Raw genomic sequence first — 16,266 nt, 5'->3', positions numbered from 1 at the left:
CTAGTCTGTTTAGATGCGTTGTCTGGATTCCAGTTGCGTTCACATGGGACTCATTAATTGAGTTCTATAGATACTCAGTCAGACCATCTTTTCAGAAACCGCACAGCCTTTCATGTTGTCTGTCTCTCGCTTACTTATCCAACAGCATAGCACCGTTAATGAGCATTCATTTTGAATCTTTTGTTCTAAAGCCTTGACCGGTTTTTGAGGACATTAGCCAAGTCCAATCAAAAACGAAATACCACCACTGGACATGTAGAATTGATAAATGATGCACTTCCTCTTAGGGGAGGTACTACTCCTTTTATGCATCAGACCATTTTTGAACACACTTTCCTCAAAGTTTATACCCTCCTTGTGCAGTCGGGCTTATGCAATGAGAAGAAAAGCGAGAGTTGGCACCGGAGGCTTGTTAAGTTAAAAACTTCAAAACAAAACTCAAACATGACTGCTGGCCCTCAAAACATGGCCCTGTGATGAAACCCTGGATTGTCTTCCTCTTCCTACAAAAGGTCCCCCGTGTAGCTGTCACAGACTTTGTGACGCCTCGTGTGCCATGCGTAGACATTTTGTGTGTGCAGCTTTTGACACTGGAGCCATTTATCCCTAATTTGGCCGATCGGTCTTCTGGTGACCCACATCCTACGGCATAAAATGTGAACTGTAATACTTGTATTGTATTTTTCATTAGTGAGAAGTATTTTAAATGCCACACATGTATATATGGCACTTTTTGTACATGTGATGAGTCATCCAGTCTATCTACTGATGAAGAGCATGTTGATGGTTGGATAAAATATTTCCCTCATCACGCCTGTTTTGCATCTCCCTATTAATTACTGGTGCACGGCTCGTCTTTGGGAGCGACCTCTTGCAGATTTCTACGACTAACTGCGCACGGTTCGCAGCAAAAACATGCAGTGAAATTGATCTTACTTCACCGTTTCAGCATCTATATCCGATGCATACTGTGTCACAAATGCCAAACATCCTGTTCCCATTTCGATTGTAAAATAATATTTGCAGCATTTACGCATGTAAAGATGAGTCCTGATGAGTACTGAGAATAATTTGTTTTTTTAAATGTGTTGTTTTAAGATCTTAAAAGACAAACTCAGTGGAAAACATAATGACCGGAGATACACAGTGAGTGTGAATGACAAACACACACTGACACAGCAGATCAGTGCTGCCAACAGAGTGTAATGGCTGTTTAAAATGTCCCTCCTCAAATCTCAATGGGTTCCATACCTTTAAGCACATTTGTATTCATATGTACTTCTCATTCGTCTCTTTGTCTCTTACACTGATTTGACATTGCTGAAAATTTAAGCTGAACATTTCTTTTCTGAGAGCACATTTGGCTGCAGCTCAGACACACACACACCTCACACTTTAATAGAATCATCAGAATCAAAATAATACTCTCGTCTGCCTGCACCAACAAAGACAGTCTTCACATGAATAACAGACCTTAAGAGTCTGACGTTGCCTCCGCGTGTGGGTGTGCATTTCTGTCTCCGTCACGAGTGTGCCGTCTCTTGATGTTGGAAGTTCGCAATGACTTTATTATAAACACGCTACCGAGGCAGACAGGAACGCACAAACTATAAATGTCTGGCAACTCTCAAAAAGAAAATCAATAGGAGCAGCAGCAAAACGTTGTTGTTTTTTTTTCTGTTGTTCATTTTCACTTCTTAAAAAGAAAGGAAGACGAAAAAGAAACACAGTTGAGAGGATTAGATTGTCTGCAGACACACACATTAATATTTATACAATATATATGTTAGGGCAGCACAATAAATTGTGCAAAAAAAAAAAATTGCGATTAACTGCTATACGTGATCTCATTTCTAAATGTCAATGATTCTTCTGTATTTTATTTATCCGAATTTTCCTCTCGGAGTTTCTCACCCCAAACGCAGCGTTTACAGAGTTTACAAGCAGCAGCGTTGAGTGAGTGCGGCACATCCATAGTGCAGATAGTGATGAAAACCCAGGTGGTAGTGACGAGAATCGCAAAACCACCCGACCCGAGCTTAAGCCGAAAAAGGGTTCGCGTTTGGCTCGCCACTCGTGATCGCAGGCTTTCAGCAGCGCTGAATACACCAGACTCATCTGTTAAATGATGAGATTTTAGACATTTCCTTGCTAAATGTTTGAGATTAACCCAGGATTGTCAAGTCTTTTTAATTCATCTACTGTTCGGCACTGTTCGGTTTGATTCTTGTGCCCCTGACCAACCAGTGCACGGCAGTCTGACAACGGCATGCGTTTTCCTTGGTTATGACGTCACGAGTTGAGCTAGTGGAAACACGCCAAATGTCACTTAAACCTCGAGCTGCAACTAACAATTATTTTAATAATCGATTAATCTGTCGATTGTTTTCATAATCAATTAATCTGTCGATTATTTTCACGATAAATCGAGTAATCGCTTGGTCTATAAGATGTCAGAAAAAATTTAAAAATTTCTAAATTATTCAGTTTTTGCAGCAAAGCAACGAAGAAAATGTTCACATTTAAGAAGCTGAAACAATCAGAAAACTTGTTTTAATCATGAAAAAAGCTTCAAACCGATGAATCGAATATCAAAATAGTTGAGGATTCATTTTGTAATCGTTTCATAATCGATGAATCGTTTCAGCTCTACTTAAGCCACTACAACATTAATAAACATATCGATTTGTAGGAAAAAAAAAAAAAATAAAAAATCGCACCAGAGAATCATGATCTCAATTCTAAGCAAAAAAATTGTCAGTCAGTCAGTCATCATCTACCGCTTTATCCTCCACCAGAGGGTCGCGGGGGGTGCCGTGCCAATCTCAGCTACATCGGGCGATAGGCGGGGTACACCCTGGACAGTTCGCCAGTCCATCGCAGGGCCACACAGATAGAGACAAACAACCATTCGCTCTCACACTCACTCCTATGGTCAATTTAGAGTGTCCAATTTACCTAATCCCCACATTGCATGTTTTTGGACTGTGGGAGGAAGCCGGAGAACCCGGAGAGAACCCACGCACACACGGGGAGAACATGCAAACTCCATGCAGAAAGGCCCTTGTTCCAACCGGGGCTCGAACCCGGGTCTTCTCGCTGCAAGGCGAGAGTGCTAACCACTACACCACCGTGTGGCCCTCAAAAAAAATTGTGATTCATATTTTTTCCCAGAATCGTGCAGCCCTAAAACACATTCACATTTCTCATCCTCATTCAGCACATCCGTCATTTTAGGTATTTCTTTTTCTTTTAATCTGTTGTTTCCAGTCACTGACCCTAAGAATCTTTGCAGAAGAAAAAAAGAAAGAAAGAAGGAAATCACTCTGAAGGAGGCAGACGCTTCCAAACTCACTGCCCCACCTCCCTGACTGGTGCCAGTCAGCCAGACGGTCACACTAACGGGGACTTTTTTTCTCCCCCCACATTCACAGTCTGCCAAAAAGGCCGTGCATCATCACGTGAGGTAACGGCTGCATGCGCAAACACACCCGGTGCACGCACACGAACCGAAAACACAACGGGTCAGCTACAACGCAGCAAGCTCCAGTGGGAGGTGAACTCTGCCAAATGAAGGGAGGGGGGAGAGAGAGAGAGAGAGTGGGTGTGTGTTGAAGGTTAATGGACAGCTTAGTAGAGGTCAATCACACTGCAGCTGGACACACACACAGGAGTTTGAGGAAAATAAGGTGGATGGATGTAAACTGTGTCAAAGACATCGTCAGTTTATTGATAATCGTGAAAAGTACTTATAGGACTTTGAGAGAGGAGAGATATAAAGAAGTTCTTCAGAATATAAACACACTTGAGCTGCATCAATTCAGATGGCCAGTGCACATATTTTTGTTATTATTAACTTTTCAGTTTACCGTTATTTATCCTTCCAATTTCTATTTTTCAATAACATTTCATGAAGAAATGCATGCCCTCACAGAAGAGATTTCTTTTTCCATTTTCCATTTTCATGTTGGCATCAGCGATGTGGCTCTAGAATTCCATTCATACTGCTTTGCCATGTGGTCCATCTACTCCAAATCCTAACTTAATGACATATCAATACATCTTAAAAGGCCTTCAATCTATAGGTTATGTGAAGTTAAGACAATATGAAACACTGCCTTTGTGTTCTATAAAAAGAACAGACCACATCACAAAAAAAACACTTAATCTTTGCTGCCCTTCAATGGTTCTCGATGAGTTTCACAATAGATTTTAAGATTTCACTGCTTGTTCTGAAAAGCCTCGAAAGATCCGGCTGCTGCTCATATCTGTGGCCTGATGAATCCTATGAAACAAATCTGAAACCTAAGCTTCTTACTACAGCTGACCATGTTGTTGCTCTTAACACTGTCATCCTCTATAATCTCTAATAGCCATTTCTTTTAATTTATTGGTTGTATTATTTGGGCCACACAGTTGGTGTAGTGGTTAGCACTCCTGCCTTAGCAGAACGGAGGCCCGGATTCGTGACCCGGTCGGAACATGGGCCTTTCTGCATGGAGTTTGCATGTTCTCCACGTGTGTGTGTAGGTTTTCGTTGGGTTCTCCAGCTTCCTTCCACAGTCCAAAAACATGCAACATGGGGATAAGGTAAAGTGGACACTCGATTCTACTCACTAGATTAGGGGTGTCAAACATACGGCCCAGGGGCCAGAACTGGCCCGCCAGAGGGTCCAATCCGGCCCACAGGATGAATTTGTTAAAATTTCACACTACGATTACAATCTAAATCTTTCCCAGATACCTGTGACTAAATGTTTGTGCCTTTATAGAGCCAGTGTGATGGGTAAATAGCACATTTAGGCACAATATTGTTGAAATTTCACTTATATTTCTCAAGATACTTCATCTTTTGTAAAAATATCCTTCATTAAATGTAAAACAAAGGAGAAAAAAAGCAAGGTGTTCTTGTTGTTCATAGGTTATTATGCTATTATTTTACTATTTTTATGGGTCCGGCCCACTTGAGATCAAATTGTGCTGTATGTGGCCCCTTAACAAAAATGAGTTTGACACCCCTGCTCTAGATTGACCATAGGTGTGAGAGTGGATGGTTGTTTGTCTCTACATGCGGCCTTTTTAGTACCTTCTCTGGTGTGACGTCGCCACACTGCCGGCCACTGATCAGAGGCCACTGATCTGGTCAGAGTGCCGTCACAGGAAGATACGCCTTTCTTTCAAAAAGCGCAGACTTTAAAAAAAAAAAAAAAGTAACTCACGATTTAAGTAGACTCATCCGACAACCTGAGTGAATCATTTCCATTAAATAAGTGGTCTACGGGAGAGAGATGGAGGCTAAAATCAAACAGAGCATGAAAGCTCAGAGAGAACTGCCACTCGTACAAAATGTGGCACCGCAGGGCTTCAACGGTGCTGCCTGCTGTTTATCAGTCAACAGAAAGTGCATCTCTTCATTATCCATTACAACAATCGACTACTCAATCCTTTCCTTCTGTCTAATGGATCATCCACATCAGTCAACGTTCAGGAGAAATATGCTTGTGAAATCCATTTGGGGAGTTAAATTTTATTTTTCCCCCTTGCAGTAAATTGATTTCTACTTAGCAGGAGCGCATCATCTTGGAAGAGCAGTCTGGAAACAAACTGTCCTGCTCCCGGCTCAGCAAAAGGCGAACAAACTAAACTGAACTTTCTGACTCAACTTTCTTTCTGACTCTGTAACTTTGCATCCTCGATTGGTTTGAGTGGTTTGACAACAGCCAAGCAAGGAGTGTCTTCCTGTGTACAGTTCAAATTGATGCACACGTGTTCAGACTGTTATTTTTTTATCCAAATTCCTGATATCTATAAGCAGCCAGGAAGTGCATGACATAAACTAATAACCCTTAGCTTTTCTATATTTTTAGCCATAACAACCATGTGTAATAGTAGGGAATTAAAAAAAATTTATTCAAAGTTCCAAACCCTTATTAAAACGAGAGTCCATTTAAAATGACCTTATCTACCTGATGCCACAGATGAGGTTTACTTTTCACCCTCTAACATCTAAGCCTCAAAGATGTCCTGTAACTAAGTGCTTTTGCCCCTTTTTCCAGAATAACTTTTAATATCTGGCAGTTATTTACAATTTACTGCATGATAAAATGCTGTTTTAACAATTTATAATCAAGAAAAACAAAATGCTTTATTTTAAAAAATAAAATAAATTAAATCACTGTAGTTGTACACAAACACCAGATTTTGTGTGTTAATAACAACATATTTAAAATTAAAATAACATTTCTTTGACTCAGTGTCCAAAAACAGGCCAAAATGGGCCAACTCTTTCCTCTCTGGTGACTTTGACTCACCGGCTTCCTGAAACAGCGCAAGTGAAATTGGCTTTAACGGGCAACTTCTCGGTTTTTACAGACCGTTATTATTATTATTGTTCCAATAGCATAAACCGCCACGTCATTACGGTAATACAAAATGTGCTTACGCAAACGTGTCATCTGCGATACGCTCAGTGTTAAGTGTAACACATAACCTGATAAAACTAAATAATAATCACAATACTACAGTGAATGTGATCTTACTTCCTGGTTACAGAAGGCATTGAAAAATCAAGGTTTTTAACTTTGAAAGTGAAATAATCGGTCAGTGTCAGACAGAGTGCGATGCAACAGTTCACTCATCTTCACTATTTAAGATTTTTAATTTGCTTTAAATGTAGAGAGCTACAATACAACCCAAATATATACACTCACAAAGGTGTCATCTTTCATTTTTACTCCTGGATCTGATTAAAAGGGATCTACTTATGTCTTGAGTGGTAACAGTGGATCCTCCTCTTCTCATGAACTACACAAGACCGGTACAGACTGAGAAGGGTACAAAATGTTCCAGCGAGACGAGAGATGATTCTAACACTGCAAGCCAATTGAGGTCAAATACAAGTCTGTCTCAAATGAAAAAGAAAATCACATTGTTCTTTTCTCTCAGGCGATTATGCATACTGTTGCAGGTTAACAGTTTAACATAATAATCTCGAAATCTGTCCCTGCCGCCACTGCTCCTCAATAGATCTCATCTAACACTTTAGCCTTATCAATATTTCCACAGCCAGTTAGTTTTCCACTCTCCCACTACTTCACATTTAGCAGCCACACTCCATTAGCAAATGTACATATCGCCACAGGCTGACATTCTTTCACAAAGCACAAAATCCATTTAATTTCCTCCTTTCTGCTTCAGGCTCGGACACCAAGTGCTCTTTAAACAAATTAAATAAGACGGTATTATTTCTGAAATAACACAGGGTTCAATCGAATGTGTTTCTGAGGCTGTGGGCAAGCAGCTCCCAAAAAAAAAAATATGGATGGAGGTGGCGAGAGCTATGCAGTCGGCACTGCTTTTTTAATTTCCACACTGGTTAAAAAGAGGGCGACACGTTTTGACATGGTGGTAAATGAAGGCCATTGGGACACATCTGACCACAGTGGGTAAAACTGTGTCTTATCTTTGTCAGGTAAAGAAAAGCGGAGCTCAAGCATGCCTGCTGGAGGGGAAATCAAATAAGTTGGCGCACACTAGTGAGCAGGAGAAGGGCACAAGGGACACCAGTGGAGTGAAGTTTTATTAGGTGCCTCTGCCAAGGTTATGGAATACCATTGGCTGTGAGTCTCAGTGAGTGTGTGTGTGTGTGTGTGTGTGTGCAAAACGGCGAATAGATTTTTCGAGACTGATCCCTCCTATCTATTTCTCCACTGGGTCACACCACAGACAGGACAGAAAAGGCAGTCAAGTGTTATGAAACTTCAGATGATTTGGGAGCTTTTGACACCGTGGCACACGTTTCACTTTAAGCCAAACCTTGGGTTTACTTTAGGACCTACAAATCGATCGCAATGTCCGGGATTGTGGCCTAGGTAGTCAAAATAGCTCCAAGCGTTATTATTTAAAGTCCGCTGAACTCAAGTGCCCTCACGGACAAACAGCTAGTTTGTTAATTTGTTAAGGTGCATTTGAATTTGTGGTGGCGAGTCTGGTAGCCAATGCGGCAATTTGTTGTTTTTTTTGGGGTTTTTTTTTTACAAAACAGAAAGAAAGTTGAGAAATAAAACTGAATCTGTCTGAAATACTAAAGGGAAATTAATGGGTTCTTTGGGAGCTTCAGGGCTTCAGGGGTTGTGTATTTAACAGTATTTACGGCATAAAGACAAATGTGGAACAAAAAAAGAGAGCGTACAGTGTTTCTACCAAGATAAATTGCAACTTTTTCAGACTTTTAAATACAATACAGAATACTTGTTTATCACTTGGGACATGGTCATAAAAAAGTAAACCACCAGGGACAAAGCTATGCAACGTTGCAGCATTAAAAAGAAAGATGGATTTACCAGTTTGAAATGACCAATGCATTTTAAGCAGACTGAAGGTTTCTTTTGTCCTTTAAAAGACAAAAAAGCCCGAGGTATAGAAAAGAGAAAAATATTTGAGGTTAGTAATTTCTTGAGACTTTCTAAAGTCCCAAGTTAACTTACTATAATAATTCAGGCAGCGCACGTATCATATGATTTACCTAATAAAGACCCGAAGTGCAGCTAAATTTTAAATGTTAGAAAAGGGTGAATATTTTAGACTCTATGAATGTTGGTAGTAATATAACTTTCAATAACTTTTTTGACATTTTGCCAAATAGACTTGTTTACTTTTTTTTACTGAGAATTAGTTCAGACACTACTCGCTCATGTCTGCTGAAAAAAATAAGGTAGAGCTAAAGCCATGGTGTGATTATCTTAGTTTAGGGTAAAGACTGGCGTCAGGGAGACAGAGCTAATCTGGGTCTGTTTAAATTCCAGTGTCAGCACCACTTTTTTGGCTACAATTTGATAAACAACTGTGAAAAACTTTTGGAGGATAGTTTCTAACTGTCTACTTCTGTATGGTTTTGTTTTTTTTGTAGAACTCTTACTTCTTTGCACATCTTAAAATCCCCATGCACCTCTGCTGCCTCCTTTTTTTTTTTTTTGGTTTTATCTCTACAGGGAAGAGGTGCTCGAGCTGTAATCACAGGCCAGCTGTGCTTCACAACTCCCCCCAAGTTCACCATGGTGTTTCTCGGGACGTAAAAGGGATTGTTAATGTTGTCCAATTCATGGTTGGACAACGACAGAAGTGCCCTGTGGTGGTATCAAACTATAAGAGGAAGATAGTGAGAACTACGTTGACCGTAGCATCCATCATCGTTTACACTCTGCACAGATGCACAGCAATATGGTGCATCCTGTTGTGGATTGTTGTCATATGTGACAACAAGCAACAATCCAAAGACCAAGTGCCCAACAGAACGAGAGAGCACAAAGGGAGGGTATGGACGAGAGTGAGTGAGGAAGTCGCACTGCCTGGTAATCTCTGAAAATAATGTGTGCATCATTCAAGCTGCTCATGATTCAAGCTGTTGGTCGCACTGTTGTTGGTTGTTAGTTAGCGCCAGCTTTATCCCCAGGCGAGAAGTCACCAGTTGGCTCACGTTACGCACACAGGAACACACAGATGATCCAGTGGCGCTAATTGCAAGAGTAACGTGACGCTATCACCGCCATTACTAGCGTTTTAAAAATAAATAACAGCTTAAGTTGCACAAAACCTAAAATAATCATCTCATTCATTAGGTATGAGTGGACTTATGTTATGAGTAAATGTTGTACCATGGATACCATGGACATGAGATTTTGATATTTCATCCTTATCGCATACCACACATAAACATATATTATTTTACAAGCATATTTACTGAGAGAAGACAAAACACCCAAAAAACCAAAAACACACAAACAGTGCACTAAATTAGTAAGAGTGACCTCCTCTTCCCACTCTCCCCTGAGCATATCTCCCGACACTGTAGCCAGCGTTTCTCGATTTCATACAGTGCTATGAGCCATCACTTCACTAGAGTGCTAAACAAAGCAGTCGTTAATGGTTAAAGCACCCAGTAGGTGCCTACCACAAAGAAAAAAAAAAAACTCACACACACACACACAAACACACAGTCACACACACTCCTTTAATGACATCTTTTCTGCGGCACATTAGGTATTGTGCAGTAATTAATGGAAGAGTCATGGCGCTCAAAAAGCCAGTGTTCTCTCTGCAGACTAGGAGCTGTATTCCACAACAATGGCTTAATGAGTAAACACACGGCGCCTCTCATGAATAAATTATTTGTGCCTCGCAATTAATTTTCCCAACTGAAGTTTGAAAAAAAAAAAAAAAGAGCAGGACTATTACCAGTCTTCATTAATCAAAAAAGGGAGGGGGTACGGTGATAAAACATGACAGCAACTTTGTGTGTTTGTGTGTGTGCGCACGCCCGTGTGCCCGAGATCATCGGTAATGTGTTTATTTGTGCAATTTTATCTGTGTGCAATTGTGTGGATTTGATTAATCTGCGTTTCTGAGGGTTTATGAATGAGGTCACATTGGGGTTTTTTTTTTCCCTCCGAGTCCTTTAGTATTTAAATGTTTTTGTGAGTGTTTCTATAATCAACACAATTTAGGAATTGGTGTTTGAATGTACAGTTTTTGTACTTACTGAAAGGAGTTTCCATGTGATCGGCCGGACCTGTCTTGGAATTCCAGACCAGCTGAGTTTCCGCAGCTCCTCTGTAAAAAAAAAAATAGACAAAAGTAATGTAAGAATTCATCACAGAGGTTTGTTTTTTTTACCCTGACATGGCTTCCGTTTTTGAGCATTACATAATAAAGTCTGTGGGTGGCAGAAGCAGACAACTGACATGATGCAGCATGTATCTCAAACATGTCCATTACCTTTGCTGTTAACTGTGTAGCACAATCATATGATGAGGCTGTAGCAAACACACACACGCCGAGTGCACACAGTGATGTTGATAATTACTTGACAATTTATGTCCTCATCTTGATTATGAAGTAAGATGGTTCAACTTTCCAATTTAATTCATCCCTATTAATGCAGTTGTTTCAATTTGAGGCACAGGGGAAGATAATATAGTACAAACTGTAGTGATCTGTTACACAAACTAACAAGTAGAGACTTCCTAAAATAAAAAAAATCAATTTACACAAGGACACAAATGTATCCTCACAAAAAGGTTTTTGGGTGGAAAAGCGAGTTCTTTTTATTTAACCATTGAACCAATTGCAGAGTCTGCCAACTTGTCATCCAACCATATCCTCACTATCTTAACTTCCCCTCTCATCTGTCTGTCTTTTTCTCCCTTGACTGAAATTACATGATGGGATAGAAGTGGATTATTGACTACGTTCTCCTCGGGCTGAGTAGCGGAGCCGGTGGGCTGTAATGTAAAATAAATGTGATGGAGAAGTGCAAATTGAAGTTTTAAATTGGAAGAGAGTCATTCCCTTTGGGTCTAAGAAGACCCAGAAAATATAGCTGAAAGCTACAAAGTGCTACAGATTACATTCAAAGCGTGCCTCTCTCTCTCTCTCTCTCTCTCTCTCTGAGACACACGCATCCACAGAAGAAGAGGACAGTTGGGTGCGAGGATTAGCAATGATATAACAATGACAATGCTTTTGTCTTGTGGTATGTAGCAACCCGTGTCTTCTGTTTCATCCCATTTTAAGTCGATGGAATGTAAAAAGCAGACGAGGTGTAGGATCTGATTTCAAGACGAGATCATATTCATAAATAGAAGACAAAGGCCATTGTGTATTGTCTCACAGCCTCTATAAGACCTTCGCTCAAGGCCTTGCCCTGATGTCCACACCCAGTGCCATGGATCATGTTTTTGGCTATGACGTAGTGGCCCAGTTACACGTTTCAGATCATGTGAATTGTTGCCGAGTGACCTTATCTACCTTCACGAAGGAGGTCAGGTTATTAAAGATGACTGTGTTCTTCAGCACTTTTTTTTATTTATTTATTTTATTTTTTTTAAAAGGAGCCCGAGGATGCGGGATGAGTTCTCACTGACATTAACTCATCCATTATTCACAGAGAGGTCTCCCTCTTTTCTAAGGCCCTTCAACTCTACAAACCTCCCATTAGCATTCAATAAAACAAGCTGCCACCGCCAAACGGAGACTAATATAAATCCACAATGGAAATTTCTTCACTTGTAATTGCAACTGCCACTGTTTTACCTGCATTCCAAGAATGAGGGGAAGAGGCAAAATTGATTTCTGTGCAAATGAAATGGCATTGTCCTTTCTGGAGGTTAAAAAAGGAAAGAGAGAAAAACGTAACAAATGTACCTAATGAATAAGCCAAATTCTTTGACTCTCATTCCAGGCACTGGCCTAAAATTGATAAGCCCTTCACAGAGAGTGAACAGTATTGATTAGTGCTGCCAAATGACTCTGCCTTGCCTGTTCTTCAAGGCAAATGCAATGAAGAGTCAGTGACAGATAGCAGAATAGGAAACAGCAATCACCTAAACAGGAATGGGCTAAGTCCATTGGCTAAATTGAGTGAAACGCATTAGAGCTTGTTCAACTGATGGGAGAAGCTATTTATTCCCTATAGTTCCTGTGCATCTTCCACTTAAAAGTTCTCTCTTACCCTGTCCCCTGTGACTTTAATTATATAGAAATCCAATACAGTGATCTAGTGCACAGCATGGCTCTGTTGGTTTGGAGGCTGTCAAACGACCACAGTATGGGAAGGTTTCGATTACCCCAAGGCCTACTGTGCAGTAGTTAACTGCACTTAAAACAAAGATTTAAAAAACTCTCTCAGACATGACTAAGGTAACAAAAGGTAAAGGTACTGCTGGTGGATTCTCTCCGTCTCTGCTCACAGCGAGTGGAGGGCAGTGTATGGACATGTGTGCATCTGTTTCTGATGTATGCAATAGAATCATCTGCATCTAAATCAACTTTAGTCTGTCTTGACACTTACCATCTTGAGTGTGATCATGTCTAATAAAGGCCTCAATGTCAATTTAACTGAAAAGAAACCATTGAATGTACTGATGAAGGAATTAGGAGGCCTTTCACAGTCTGTATTCATACTGAAAAAGTGGGCTAACACTGAAGCTGTTCATAGATGAGCTGCACAACACGTGATCAGCGTCACGTGACTATTTGTTTTTAAATTATGTCATCTTGTTTGTTTTAGTGGACGTGCGTGTGTGCACCCACCTCGGGGGGATATCTAAAATTTTTGAGAGGAATGGTGTCACATTATTTTCATTCAAGCATGATTTAGGGAAAAAAAGTGACAGCCTGACTATGCACTGGAGTTGCTGCCAGTCCCATTGTGGTTTCCAAGCTCAGGAAACACCTAGTAATGAGTTGTGACTGTTGATTGCTTCAAAAAAGTATTTTTTTTATATATATAAATATATATTTTTATTTCACAGCTCCCCATTTTTGATATCTCTGAAATCTCTGCAGCCAAACCTACACAACTGAACCACGAGGCCATTCACGGCGACATCTGCTTTTTACACGTGCAGAGCAGGGCAGCTGAAGAGCAGTTTCAGCAGAATTCATTTAAGTCCAACAGGGTGAAATCGTTATCCTGTGTGCACCTCCACATTCATTACGCTCCTAACGGCGAGTCAAGAGTGTCTCTCCTCATGCCTTGCACCCTTTGAACCTTCATTTGCACTGTCAGACAAAGAAATTAGTCCATGAATCTTTTGGACTTGGGCTTAATTAAACTATGTTATATTTCCCCTACCTGGCATTAATCTCGCCGTGGGGGGGGGAGTACAGAGGAGGGGTGAAGAAGGAACGTGGGGCACAACTTGGCTAATGGTCTCATCCTCATGCTGTGGTGATCTCACCTCTGGTCAGAGGTTTTCTAAGAATGGTTTTGTGGAGGAATGAACGTGTGCACTGCAGAGGCTCCTTGTGTGGGCATGTGTAAATGTGTGGAAAGGGCAAGGAGCAAATATTTACTTGGCGCCATGTGGCCAGCAATAGCGACTGTGCATGTTATGCCCATACATCAAATGGTTTGCAGTAAACCACAGACTATTTCAAACTCTCTACAGCAGAGAGCCGGGCAGACCACTGGAGAATCCACAGTTTGATGACCAAGACCTACAGTTTGACTGGCAGAGCCCTGACACTCTGCAGTGGGAGAGTACATTGTAAATTGTACCAGGATAAATAATGTCTCACCATACTCTTCCAGTTTCACACATTGTAATTAGTCCCAGGCTAAAAAGGCTGCTTTGAGAAAAGATCCCCTCATGGAAACATATAATCCATAATCCATCTGTGAAATAAATTCCATGGTGACGCTTTATTCTAATGCAAATACACTCTCAAAGGAAATGCATCTATTCCACTTTCTCCTAAATGCTCACTACAGCATACAGCAGCACTCCTCTGAGCTCTAATTCCTCAGAAATCATCTCTGTAGAATACAAGTCCATTTCCAAGGGTGGGCAGAGACAGAGAGCGAGGGCGATGTGAGCAGCGCTGACACTCAGGCTAAATTGCAGATGTCATTTCATTAGTGAAAGCCTAGCTCATCTCTCAGAAAACATATCTGACTCTCTAGGGCCTACCTTGTGCATTATAAATGAGGCAGCCAAGTCTTTGCATCTTTGGAATAAATTAAAGGCATTCTATAACATTTAAGAAAAAAAAAAAAGAAATGTATCTCTTTTTGCTCGGTGGGTACGTATCACAATGTGCCTAAAAAAGGATTCTGCAGCTGTCCTCTGAGGCAACAAGATCCCAGAGAATAAAGAAAACAGTGCAAACAAGCACCACAACTGATGTCACTCTCCCTACATGCAGTAATCTGTACATCCAAAATTAATTCTTCAACAGGTCTCAGTACAAACAATGCAGCAGCAACTCATTAAGCCAAAACTCCAGTTACAGTCAATTCACCAGGCAATTATTTAAAATTATACATATGCACATGGGTACAAGAGACAACCCAATTTTCCTAATGGGACCAATAAAGTATCACGTAATTTTACACATGCATTAAAATTGGTGTGATCGGGAATGAGGACGTTTAATATGCTGGTAAGCACAGACCTCCGGGGGAATTAGTCGGGAGGAATCTCTTTTCCTACCCAGCATGAAAACACCTGTAACATCGGCAATGTGCAACTCAAGGGCAGCCGCTGCTAGTTTTCCCTCTGCATGTCTACTGTATTCCATTATGCATGAACTTACACGGGTGCACTTTGTCTTGGCTGGAGTTAAGGTGGGGACAACAGGGGGTGATTAGGACACCATGTACCTTCTGTTGAACACCCACAACGGCTGTTCTGATGTGGGACCCTCGTAGGTAATGAATGCTCAATGACTCTTGAAATGTTAAGGGGGCAAAATATAACTAAATATCATAATTTCTTTTCATTAAAACTTATTTAGCCAAGCAATAAAAGCAAAGGAATTGCTCAGCCAGAGAGTAGTTTAAAATGAAAGGAAGGGGCACAACACAATGTGGAAATTCCCATTGCAGTCACTCATGTACCTTTGCCTACAGCAGCGTTGGTGCGCCAGATGGGGATTGGGTGTCTTCATAAAGGCCACCTCAAGTGTACAGTACTTGCTGAGAGCAGAGAATGTGTCTTATTCACCTTTCTGGCCCAGATTCTCTCGGCCTGCATGGGGATTTGGACCACTTACATGTGGGTCACAGCACCATTTCTTTAACATTTCAGCTACATGGACACACTTTTGCTGTAGTCCATGCCTAAACTGACAGATAATGTGAAACTGGAACTTGGTTTTCACAACTACAAATTTTTTTTCAAAAAAACAAAAAACCATTCATTTCATAATGGATTAATCTGTCAATTATTTTCTTGATTCATCGATTAGTTGTTTGGTCTATAAATTGTAAGAAAAGCTTTTATTTTATTTTGGTTAGTGTTTCCCAAAACTCAAAATGCTGACAAATAAATTCTTTGTTATATGGTGCAAAAAAACTTTTAAGAGGCCAAAATTAAATTAATAGTCAATTAATCCTTGCAGCCTTACTAAAAAACCCAGCCTTGGAATAAAGGCTTACTTTAAGGCAGGTTATTTTACTTTAAGTCCAACTGCAGCTCTGACCTTATGGATATAGACACACAGCAGTGATGCAAGTATCCCTGCTGCCATACAGGCACATTTTCATGGTGGCTGTAGTGGTTTGTTTATATGATGACAAATGAACAGCTTCTAAATTTAACTACCTGGTGGAGTGGATGCCAATTTACCCGTAAATGTGAAAAATAAAAATAATTAATTAAAAATGTTCAGTGACAATGATGAAAGAGGGGCAGGATGTGATGATAGGACTCAATCTTGCTAATGTTAATGGAACTAAGGATCCTTTAAGAATTTTAGGAAGTT

The 16,266-nt window shown here is 40.5% G+C and overlaps 1 protein-coding gene across 2 annotated transcripts in view; it reads right to left on the bottom strand.

The window, feature by feature from the left end:
• Window positions 1–16,266, bottom strand: part of tbc1d22a (TBC1 domain family, member 22a) — a 118,684-nt gene that overhangs the window by 85,914 nt on the left and 16,504 nt on the right. For both annotated transcript variants that reach the window (XM_044021724.1, XM_044021723.1), the window contains exon 6: window positions 10,538–10,608. In XM_044021724.1, coding sequence (XP_043877659.1) covers window positions 10,538–10,608 — 71 coding nt within the window. The remainder of the gene's footprint in view (window positions 1–10,537; window positions 10,609–16,266) is intronic.

Source organism: Solea senegalensis, linkage group LG3, assembly GCF_019176455.1.
Source record: "Solea senegalensis isolate Sse05_10M linkage group LG3, IFAPA_SoseM_1, whole genome shotgun sequence".
Taxonomy (NCBI): domain Eukaryota; kingdom Metazoa; phylum Chordata; class Actinopteri; order Pleuronectiformes; family Soleidae; genus Solea; species Solea senegalensis.
Note: the sequence above shows the minus strand (reverse complement) of the source record. Positions and strands in the feature narration are given on the sequence as shown.